At 34.4% G+C, this 12,304-nt stretch overlaps 1 protein-coding gene across 1 annotated transcript in view; it reads right to left on the reverse strand.

The window, feature by feature from the left end:
* Window positions 1-12,304, reverse strand: part of TIAM2 (TIAM Rac1 associated GEF 2) — a 278,343-nt gene that overhangs the window by 120,079 nt on the left and 145,960 nt on the right. Inside the window, exon 8 of the mRNA XM_031937584.1 lies at window positions 11,992-12,216. Coding sequence (XP_031793444.1) covers window positions 11,992-12,216 — 225 coding nt within the window. The remainder of the gene's footprint in view (window positions 1-11,991; window positions 12,217-12,304) is intronic.

The following is a 12,304-nucleotide window of genomic DNA, read 5'->3' on the forward strand; positions in this document are numbered from 1 at the left end:
ACCTCCCCAAATCATACCTCCTTGGAAGTACAAAAAATTTTCAAACCCCAGCACAAGTTCTGAAAAAAGCAGAGGAAAAAAAAAAAAAAAGCTTTAGACTGAGCACCTCTCCCACCCCATGCTGAGAAAAGAGCCCAATATTAACATAAAGTTCCAAATCAAGAAATAGAGTAGAAAAATGAGCTCTTCTGACTCCATCCTCAATGGCTGACACTCTTTCTTTTTTCTCTTTCTCTCCCTCCTTTCTCCTATCTGCCACACTTAGGTTTCTTGGAACACTAAAGAGTTTTATCCTTTGAGTTCAACATTTCAAAATACTACCAAGTGGTTTTGAGTACCTAGAGTATCTAAAATTAATATCATTAAGTTCACTTATTTGATGATTGATAGGGATGTCTCTAAATTTTTTTAAAAAATCACTTTGGTTTAAAACAAACTGAAGGGGTTTCTGAAGGGGTTGCCCTCACTTTGAGCGAGGCCAAAATACCATAATCAGCCCTTCAATAGAGGCTCCAGTTCCTTCTACATACAATTTGTCATTGTCTTTTGAGTCCCTTTCCAGTTTGTTGAGGGAGTTATATCTATTTTAAAAAACAGAATAAAATCAAAAAAGGGCAATTTACTTCATTAAGGGCAGAAAGTTTTAGCAAGATATTTAGACAGTTGCCAATTTAGAAAGATATTTAGAATTGCTAATATTGCCTAAAAGTTCTTATTAATTCATTTATCCAAGCATTTATCATAAACAGAAAAGAAAGTATGAGCTGGATTCAATTTTACAATTCTTCCCCACTTTGGACTTCAAAAGGCACCCTCCATATGAAATGACTACAGAATCTGGACCTCATTGGTTATGCTCAAATTAAAGTTGCATCATCTTGCAATATAAAATACCAGCAAAGCACAAGAAATAGAATATCTGAAAAAATATTTTTAAAAAGCATATTATTAGATAACAATATGAAGTGCATTTACTCCTATTATTAATACATTGGATTGGGGTTAGCAGTGGGGGTAAAGTACAAGTGTAAGTCACTATCAAGTACCAGAGCTTACAAGAACTCTCAGTTCAGAGACTTCATTATACAAAATACAATATTTTGTCATAAATGCAAGCCACTTTTAGCCTATAAATGACTATTATTGAGGGTCTTGAGGAAAACCACAAGATTTTTCTGCACTTTGTTAAAAATTTTTAAAAGTAGATGAGAAGAAACTTTGCATTTAAGGAATATTGGGAGTAAATGTGTTCTTATTGATCTTGATGTGTACAGGCTTTTTCCTTTTGTAGTTTCACATAAAATCCTCCCAGTCAGAAGAAAATTCCTGTAAAAGTAATTTTAAGCATGTGCCTGTTTTTGTTCTTAATATATTGAACTCAGAATGCCTGCAACTAAAAAGCAAATACAACAGTACAACCATCTGGTCAATGATTTAAATAAAATAGGCAGAGACAACATTATAGATGAGAATGCTTTTTGTAAAAACATTTTTAAATCACAGCAGAAAAACTGCAGAAATGGTGCCAGGATATTTTCAGGTGGCATTAATTTAAAAGGTTTTTACTAAACCTTACATAAAATAATGCAGAAGAAGGAAGGCAGAAATAGGGAAGAATAAGGATCTAGCTAGATATTTTAAAATATAGCAAAGTTGACAATGAATGAAAAAAGACAGTCTGAGATGATTTTCTCAGTTTCCTAAATGGCCGTTCAGGACAATGACAACTGAGTACTTTAATAAGTAAATATTTCATCCCAATTAGGGAAATAGTTACAAAGATAGCAGCAAAATTTGTATAATATTAAGAGAAGCAAAAAAAATTTTGATTAGAAAAAATGAATAGCTGCCAATAATATTCTGAACAAAAAGCAAGACATAAAGTAGCTAGAAGAACTTCACCTTACTTTATAAGAATCATAGGGTCAAAAATTAAAGTCCCTTGAAAGGGACTTTAAAAGTCATCTTATACTATCTCCTCATTTACAGAGTAGAAAACTGAAGCCTGTAACTTTCCCAATGTCACACAAAACTAGTAGGAAGGTTAGGATTTGAATCCAGATCCTTTCACTCCAAAATCAATAATCATTCTATTTTGCAAAACTATCTTCTAAGGAACTTAGTCAATTAACTTGAAGAGACTAAACCTAAATAAAGCATGGAGAAATGAAGACTTAGAGCAATGTAAAAACATTTTTCAAATACATGAAGACTAGTAATGGGAAAGAAGCATGAAGTTTGTTCTACTTGGCCCCAGTGAACATAAGTTATAGAGAGGTAGATTGCTAGTTCAATACAAAGAACTTCCTTACAAGTAAAGTTAGTGGTCCCAAAATGGAACAGTAGTGAATTCTGAGTCACTAATAGCATTCAAGTAGAGTCTAAGTTTGTAAGGAAATTATAAAAGGGTCTCAGGGGTTCTTGTTTCAGGTAGCCACTGGAGGGCCCCTTCTAACTGAAGTTTAATCTTAACTTACAGAGAAGATTCTGCTAGTGGCACCTCAGCATAGTTATTAACATTTAGATAAGAGATAGACTTAAACTAACTTTTTTTAAAAATTGACTTAAACTGGAATTTTTTAAGGGAGTTTACTGAGCACCTAAAAACCCTGGCAAAGTTTGTTTCCTCCTGTAGATTAATTTTTAAAAATCCATTTCCCCAAATCTGATTATTGGCCACCACAAGTTTAGTCTAGTAGAAGCAATTAGAGGCACTGGTTTTCCTTTTCTTCATCTTTTGTATTTGTCCATATTTCCAAATTGCCTGTCACATCCACATATATGACACCTAACTAGGCAGATAGAAAGATATATCTACAAACAAAAATTCACTGAGGTATAATGATACTGCCTCAGGATGTGAATACTTTCCAGATGTAAGTTGGCTTGGCTTCCTTTCATTACTTACGTGAGAGAGATAAACAAATATAACAATATGAATTACATCACTTTTTCTTGGGGTATTGGTGATGGTGTCCTGGCTAAACTTCAAAAGTAATTGTCTTCTATCACTTTCCTTACATTTCCCAAGTTTCACATATCAGTGTCTCCTTTATTCTATACAAAATCCATCTGTACCTTGCCTTCATAAAACAAATGCCAAATTTTGCTCTAAGGATAGTCTAATTTAGCAAAAAAAAAAAAAAAAAATTTATAATAACATTTTTTAAAGTTTTACAACATAATATTAACTCTTGCTCCCTTATCCCAAGGCTCTATCCCAGGTCCCCTACTCTTTTCTCCATATATCTACTTCATTACTGTGTTCTCCTGTTCCTAGGGATTCAATTATCACTGCTTCATTTGAAGCCTAAATCAATATATCCAATTCTCATATTTTCCCCTGAGCTACTGTATTGCATCTGAAACTATTAAGAGACAGAACGAGAAGGAGCATAATGTAAGAGCAGAGAAGTAAGAGCAGCATGGGTACAGCTCCATTTGGATGAATACTCAGCATCTTTCAATCAACATGTCAAATTGGAATTTATTATCTTCCACTCAAAACCTGCACCTCCTCTCCAATTGTCTATTTCAGTTAAAGATATTACCACTTTCTCAATTACCAATGCTCAAAGTACATCAGTTTTCTCTCTCCCTCAACCCTCCCCACTCCACCTCCTACCCTTTCAATCAATTAGCAAGTCCTATCAATTCTATCTGTGTGAGATCTCTTGCACCTTTTCCTTCTATCTATACACATGGCTACCACTCTAGTTGAGGGCCTTCTCACCTCACACCTGGATTATTATAATGATCTTCTAGGCTGTTATCTTTGGTTTCACTCTCTCTCTTCTCCAAGAAGAAGGAAAAGAAAGAAGGTGAAAGAAGAAAAAGAAGAAGAGGAGGAGAAGGTAGAGGAAGAAAAAGAAGAAATCTACCTTTATTGAATAACAAAGATCCTTTTTGGGGACAAAGATTACATTATTTCCCATCTTTATATCCAGCTCTTAGGATTACATGTTGCATATAATAGGCACATAGTAAAATCTTTTCAAATTAAATTTAAAAATTTTGAATACAAAGTTCTAATAATTTTATGAATTTTAATCTTGGCTCTCCACATTTAGCAAAATCACATTAATTTTATAATGAATTAATGGTTTGGCAACCATTTGGTCCAACATATACAAAAATGTATGCACTATAACATGCATATTAATGGATCAAATAGCCTCTCTTTCAACATCTCCAAAAAGGGCAGCCTATAACTTCCTGAGACAGTGCCTTACTTTCTGAAATAGCTTGAATTATAAATAGGATATCAAACCTAAATCAGAATCTTTGCAGTTCTCATCCCCTGCTCTGGTTCTACCTTTGGGAGATAGAACAAGGCTAATCCTTCTTTTATATGACAACCTTTCAAACTCTTGAAGATAGTTCTCATGTGATACCTTCTTTTCTCCAAGAGAAACATTACTTGTTTCTCCAACTAATCTCACATAATATAGTACATATACTATATACCATATTCCCTTCACCATCCCTGTTAGTTTATCTAGATACTCTCCAGTTTATCTAAACCTAAAAACTAAAGAAAGAGCATTTCCACATATAAGGAACACAAAAAAGATTCTATCTGAAAGTTTCTATTTCACATGCGCCTTTGAAAAAATATAGCTATAAATATATAGAGATCTCCCTCTCTCTCTTTTGTAGAGGGTCACAGTCAATGGGGGAACTCTGGGTGAGGTATAAGACCCTTCAGACTAGAGGGAACCTGCTAACAATGTCTGATTTGACTCCCCATCTCCCCTAAGGCTTTCAGTCTTCCTGAGAAGTGGAGGGGGGGTGACAACCTGTGTTGAGATTGAGGCAGAGTGATACCAGGTGGAAGAGTGATACCAGGTGGCAAACTACATACAATAGCAAGTTGTTTATGTGGTCCCACACGCATTGTTGTTTTTGTTACATTATAAAAAGGAGAAAGCCCTTGAAATAAATGGAGTCCATTTTTCCCACTATCTTCAGGAGTCCCACCTCATCACTTCTCCACTAGGAAGGTATATTTTAATCACCCCAATATGGGGGCTCTAGAAAGCAATGCTATAATTTGTCATCCCAACTTGGGGGCTCTAGAAAGCAGGACACAACATTCTCTTTTTTTCTCTCTAAATAAATACATACACACACACACACACACATACACATACACATACATATATATCCATGTTACTTTAAAAATTATCCTGTTTGCCTGTGCATCCTTCTCAACTCCTTTTTTTCTTCTTCTGTGCAATGACTAAATTACAATTGTGAAATAATTTTTTTAAAGTAAAACTACATAAACTCTTATTCAAGAACAATAGGTAGTTGTTACAACAGTAGATGAGATCATCTGCCTTACTATGTCCTTGCATAATTTGTTCTATTTTATTGCTCCTTTAATAGAGGGATTTTCTAATATTAGGCCATCAGGTGGTTGGTAATCATTCCATCAAGGTATTACAAGATAATTGTGATTCCTATTTTTCCCACACACATTTTGATTAGAATTTGTCTTATTTTCCTTTTCTTTCTTAAATCTTTCAAAGTTAATTTTCTGTACAGTCTTTTTGCTCTCACATAAGAGGCCTTATCATGTAGAATTTTTTGAAATTCTCTTTTGTCATTTCTTGCTAGACAATAATATTCCATTACATACATATAGCACAATTTGTTCAGTAATTCCTCAATTACCCAAGAAGCAATCTTATATTCTATTTATTTTCTTTTTAAAATCCATTTTAATCCCTTTTTTAGTTCAGGAAATTTGTTTGCTGTGACTATTATCCTCCCTCTTAACCACTCCCCTTCCTCTTTTCTTCTTCCAGGACCCTAATTATTTGATATATTTCTACAACACTGTGCATGTTTGTGTTTAATCCTCCTTTGCTCATTTCAGATGAGAGTGAAGTTCGCATCTCATGTTTATTCTTTGCATACCTTCCTCCATATTTCTATATTCTCCTCATGCTTCCTAATTATAAAAAGTACTAAGGTCTACCTCCTTCATTCTACTTTAATGTATAGCTCTTTATTCTCTCCCTTCTCTTAATGCTCTTTTTAAAAATGGAACCAATTCCTCCCCCACCCCACCCTCTGTTTTTCTTATTTAATTACAGCAACATCCTATGAAGACATTACAATTCTAAAGAGACCCCCTATATCTTCTACACTTAGGATGTCATCATACAATTTCTTACAACTGCTCAAACATTAACATTCTAGGCGTCTCAAGAGTCTTCTGTTCATATTTCAAAGTTCCTAATCCCTGTTTTCATCAAAAATGAATGAAAGTCATCCACCCCTAGAATTTTGCTCAATTTTGCAAAGTAAGTTATTCTTGGTTGTATACTTATCTCTCTTTCTTTTGGAATATTATATTCCAAGATCTATCATTTTGAGTAGAAACTCCCAGGTCTTGTGTGATCTTAACTACAGTTCTTTTGTACTTGAACTACTTCACTTTATATGCTTGTAATGTCTTCCTTTCATATGAAACAGCTGGCTTTTAACTAAGATATTAGTGGGGGGAGGGAGTTGGCTCCTTTCAGGGACATGATCAGTAGATTCTTTATATCTTTCTTTTGCCCTTTGGTTCTAATAGATCTCAACAATTTTCATCTGATTTCTTGAAATATAATGTCATTTTTTTATCATGATCTTCAGTAAGTCCAGTGATTTTCAAATTATTTCTTCTTGAGAGAACCTTTTCCAGATCAGTTGTTTTTCTTTCAGATATCTGATATTTTTTCTATATTTTCAATCTTTTGATTTTGTTCTAATATTTCTTCCTGTCTTCTGGATTCATTTTTGTTCAATCAATTCTAATTTTCAGGGATCTAATTTCTTGAGTTTTACAACTTTTTCTTCTAAGCTATGTTATCCTTATAACTTTCATTCAGAGTTATTTTTTTCAAATATTTTGCTTCATTTCTTCTAGACATTCATATAGTTACATTGAAAAATCAACTTTTTGCTTTCAAGTCTCTATGTGAAATTATTATGGAATTAGTTAAGACTTGCAATATTTTTTTTGATACTGAAAAGTTTTTTCCTTGAATTATTCATTTTTCTAACTTTAATACCTAAATTGGGTCTGTATCTTCTACCTTCTCCCCTGTGTCTTCCTGGGTAGAATGGTGCCTGCTTGGTCTTGAGCTGAGCTCTCCCTGTATAACTAGACTTCTTCTCTTTAACTCTTGGAGACTTTGATCCCCTAGATCTTTGAAGTTCAGAATGCTGAGTCTTGAGGATCCTCTTTGGTGTCTCAGGACAGTTTTATAGACCAAAAAGTCCCTTGACATGGATTGTCTGGTCTGTGAGATGCAGCACTTAGCTGATTTGGTCAGTACCATGCTCACTGCTAACTGCAACTATTCTCTGGGGCTTCCAAAGTTCCCATCAAAGAGTTTTCTACTAACCCCGAAGTTTTTTTTAATCTACTTTTATCTATTCTTTCTCCCCCTGTTCACAGAAAGTTTCATGCTATACGCTATAGTATACCTGTTCCTAATGGTCCATGGCTACGTTGAGAGTCTATCCTGTGCTGGAAATGGCTTTGATGTCGGGGTTGGGAAGGCAGGTTAGGCTAACATTTTATACAGTTTTCAAAGGAAGAAGTCACTATAGTTTCTCATTATATTCCCTGATCATAATTTGATCAAACTTCAGGGATTTTCAGGAATAATTTTGGTCAGGCTGCCTCTAGTTCAGACAGCCAAAAATCTATAAATGTCCTTTCTAAACTATAGCCCCGAGAAGTGAATATTATGGGGTCAAATGAAGCAGAATTGGTTAGAATTGGGAACTTTCACCTCTTTATGCCCAGAAGCTGTGCTTCTCAATGTTATTCAAAATTATATTAGCTTTCTTGGCTACTATGTCATACTACTGAGTCATAATGAGACTACACCCACTTAAATTTAGAGATCTTTTTCAGCCAAACTGCTGTCTCTTTCCTGTGAGTCTATCCTGTGCTTCCAAATGGTTGTTTTTTGAACTCATGTGTAAGACTGTCTTCATCGCTATTAAATTTTAACTTGCTAGATTCTGTCCAATTTTGGAGTCTATCAGATCTTTTGGGGTCCTGATTGATTTGTTAGCTATCCCTCCTAGATTTTATTTTAATAAATTTTAAGAGTTTCTTTGTAATGTATTGGAAACATATTCCAAGAAGAAAATTAATCTTTCCTTTACTGTTAGCAGGTTGCAATGCAAAACTGCCTTTCCCTGTTGAATGGGGAAAGAACAACCACCCAGACTTTTTCTTTATTCTCCAAGTCTTATATTGAATGATTTTTTTAACCTGCCCATTTTTGTTAGTCTACTTTATCACTTTTGGGGAGAATAAGCAGCTTATTTTCCCTTCAGAACATGTAGCTTCCACCTCTCCAGAAAGAGCTCCAAATTTATTTTTTAGCTCCAAGTGCATAATGTTCTTTTTATTCTTTCTTCTTTTATGTGACAGTCTTTTACCTTTCAATCTCCTAACAAAGGTCAAGTTTCACAGCCTAGATTATTGTACAAAAATCTTAGCTGGTGTTGCCACCAACTTTTCTTCCTCCTATCAACTGTGGATAGTGTCATCAGATTAATTTTCTTAAAATACTATATTCATCACATCTCTCCTCCTGTTCAAACTCTTTCATTGGTTTCCCCATCATCTACAGAATACAGTCCAAATTTCTCAGCCTGACCTTTAAAGTTCTTCATAATTTAGCTTCAAACAATCTTCTGAATTTAATCCTTTTGCTATTTAGCAAACAAAACCTTTTAATCCTAGGTAATCTAATCTACTCATTGTTCTTACTTACCCACCTCTGTATAGTTCATTTGGACTTTCAAAATTTGAATAATTGATAATTCTCTTTTCCATCCTCCTATCTGAGAATCTAAGGAAACAGGCAAATGTCTTTGGGAGCTAGGGGCCATCTTTTAAATACAACTTCACCTGTGTTGGAAACCAAAATGCCTGAGCTTGAATATTAGATTGCTACCTACTACTACTACTACTACTACTACTACTAGTGAAGAGATTGAACAAGTCACTTCACTTGAGCTAAATCAAAGGTTCTTAAATTGTGGGTTGCCACCCCATCTGGATTCACATAATTGAATGTGGGGGTCAAGAAAATATAATTTATTATCACCAAATGTTTGATTCATATATATCTATTTTATACACCTATATACCCTGGATAGCATAAAAACTGCTTGGGTAAAAATGGATTACAAGTTGAAAAAATTTAAGAATTCCTGGACTAGATGACATCTTAGGTCATTTCGGTCATAGAAGTCCTTTACTCTGTGCTATAATTTTTATTACAATTTGAGGAGTAGCAACACCAAAAGAGATCAAGAAAAAACAATTATGAACAGAGTTAAAAAATATTTCTATTAGACTTTTCCAGTATGTTATAATAATAATGTTTCAACAGCATAAAATAAATTTGTCACATCAATTTAGCAGTTTGCTGTGGCAAGAGTCTAGGATAAAAGTTCTCATTAAATGGACTAACAACTCATGGGACAGCAACATTGTTACTAACAACACATTGTTACTACTTCCACTTATATGTGCCTGATGATTACTAGCCAGCCTGGCAAACCTAACCCAACCTCCTACCATCAACCTATTAGGTGAACTAATAGTAATCATAACCTCATTCTCCTGATCTAACTTCTCACTTATACTCCTAGGTATTAATACAGTAATTACTGTCTTTTATTCCCTCCACATACTAATTACCTCACAATGGGGAAAATTTATCCACCACATATACCCTATCAAACCAACCTTCACCTGAGAACATATGCTAATGGCACTCCACCTCTTACCCCTCCTAATTATTTCCATCAACCCCAAATTCATCCTGGACCCTACATACTACAAATATAGTTTAACAAAAACATTAGATTGTGAATCTAAGGAGTTTAAATCTCCTTATATGCTCAAGAAAGTTACAAGAACTGCTAACTCTTGAACCCATGCCTAAAACCCATGTCTTTTTACTTTTAAAGGATAATAGTCATCTATTGGTCTTAGGAACCAAAAATTTTGGTGCAATTCCAAATAAAAGTAATTAACCACCTATTAAATTCTTCACTCTCACTATCTATTACCATACTTGCTTTTCCTCTAATCTATAACGTCCCCGACCTATGTAAAAACACAAAAAAACTCTTAACAGCCTTGTCCCACTAATCCTCTTCATCTACTGAGGACAAGAAGCCACAATTACCAACTGACAATGATTCTCAATAAATACCTTTAATCTAACCATAAGCTTCAAACTAGACTACTTCTCCATTATCTTCATCCGTATCGCACTGTACATTACATGATCTATTCTAGAATTCTCAACATGGTATATACACGCAGATCCTAACATCCACCGCTTCTTTAAATACCTAATCACTTTCCTATTTAATCATTCTTGTCTCTGCAAACAACCTATTTAAACTTTTCATCAGATGAGAAGGAATAGGAATCATATCATTAATACTCATCGGATGGTGATTTGGGTGAACCAATGCAAACACTGCCGCCCTACAGGCCATCCTCTATAACCTAATTGGTGATATCGGCTTTATACTAACTACAGCATGACTAATAACAAACAATAATTCTTGAGACATTCAACACATCCTCATAACAAACGTCAACACCCTGGGATTGCTAGGACTTATCACTGCCAAAACCCGGCAAATCGGCCCAATTCGGCCTCCACCCATGACTATATCAGCCATAGAGGGACCAACTCCCATCTCAGCCCTACTCCACTCTAGCACAATAGTTGTTGCTAATTCTTGTAGCAATTGTTGAATTTACATGAGTACAAAGTAATATTGCTTAATTTAGCTCTAAAAAATATATATACTTCAATATAATAACAAAACATATTTTTCAAAAGTTATTGGATACTACAATTAACAAAATATAAATCATTTAAAAATATTGCTGAATTCATAATAAATTTGTGTCATCATCATCTTTTTCTCAAACAAAAGACAATGCTATCTTATGTGAAACTCCACAAAAGCGGTCTTTTATAGTCAAAAAAGTTGGGAAATGTTGGTCTAGAACTTAATGTCACATAGTAACAGTCAGATTTTTTTTTTTTAATTTACATCAAAAGCCCACATAACATTTGCTCCAAAGATGTAAAGCAGCCTCAAAAGTCTAAATGACATGGGTAGAAGGAAGAGTTCCTTTAAAACTACATCAAAAACAATAGCAAATCTCTAATTTTCAGGATATATAAGGAACTTATTCAAATTAATTCGAATAAGAGCCATTTCCCAATTGATAAATGGCCAAACTCCTTTTGGGATAATTTCAAAATGTTTTCCAAAGATCATATCCTTTGATCCAATGATACTTATTCTAAAGGAATAAAAGGAATAAGAGAATGATCCATATGTATTAAAATTATGATAGCAGTTCTTTTCTTATGGCAAGAATTTAAACATGGCGTAGCTAGCAATCGGTGTATTATTGAACAAATAATGATATAAGAACATGTGTATGCAACTGACATCAAGTGAAATGAGTAGAATTGTGACAGCAATTTATATAATAACAATAACATTGTAAAAATGTTGGGGTTAAGTGACTTGCCCAGGGTCCACACAGCTAGGAAGTGTTAAGTATCTGAGGCCAGATTTGAACTTACGTCCTCCTGACTTAAGGGCTGGTGCTCTATCCACTGCACTACCTAGCTGCCCCTGAAAAATTTAGATATGGATCAATACAATGACCAATCTTGATTCCAGAGGATGGAAGAGTAATGCTACCCTACTCTTGATTAGATATGCCCAAAGTAAAGAATGAGACAATTTGGAACATGCACAATGTAAGAATATATTTTACTTAAGCATACACATTTGCTTCTTTTTTTGGTTGAAGAAAAAATAGGAAGAGATAGGAATAATTTTTGTTAATTAAAAAATAATTTTAACAAGGGAATGGGAATAAATACCCCAAAACTTCTTAATTAGTCATACCTGATTTTCTATAGCTTTTCTGTTCTTAGGATCACTAACCACAGAGAGCTGCAGCTCAGCCATTTTTTTCATCTTGCTATCCATGTCAATCTTTTGGAGCAAGTTCTTGGTCTGATTCTTTAACAACCGGACTGTGTCTTCTTTCCCATGCTTCTTTGCAAAAAGAGAGGCACAAGCAGAATGTATGGCAGTCACCCAGTTTTCCAGATCAGTCTGGCTAGTAGCCTGAAAAAATCAAAAGATGGTGAGAAAAATCAGTGATATATTCCTCCAAAGCAGCAGGTAGGGGGTTTCCTGTTTAAGAGATAGTGGT

The sequence above is a fragment of the Sarcophilus harrisii genome, chromosome 4, assembly GCF_902635505.1.
Source record: "Sarcophilus harrisii chromosome 4, mSarHar1.11, whole genome shotgun sequence".
NCBI lineage: Eukaryota > Metazoa > Chordata > Mammalia > Dasyuromorphia > Dasyuridae > Sarcophilus > Sarcophilus harrisii.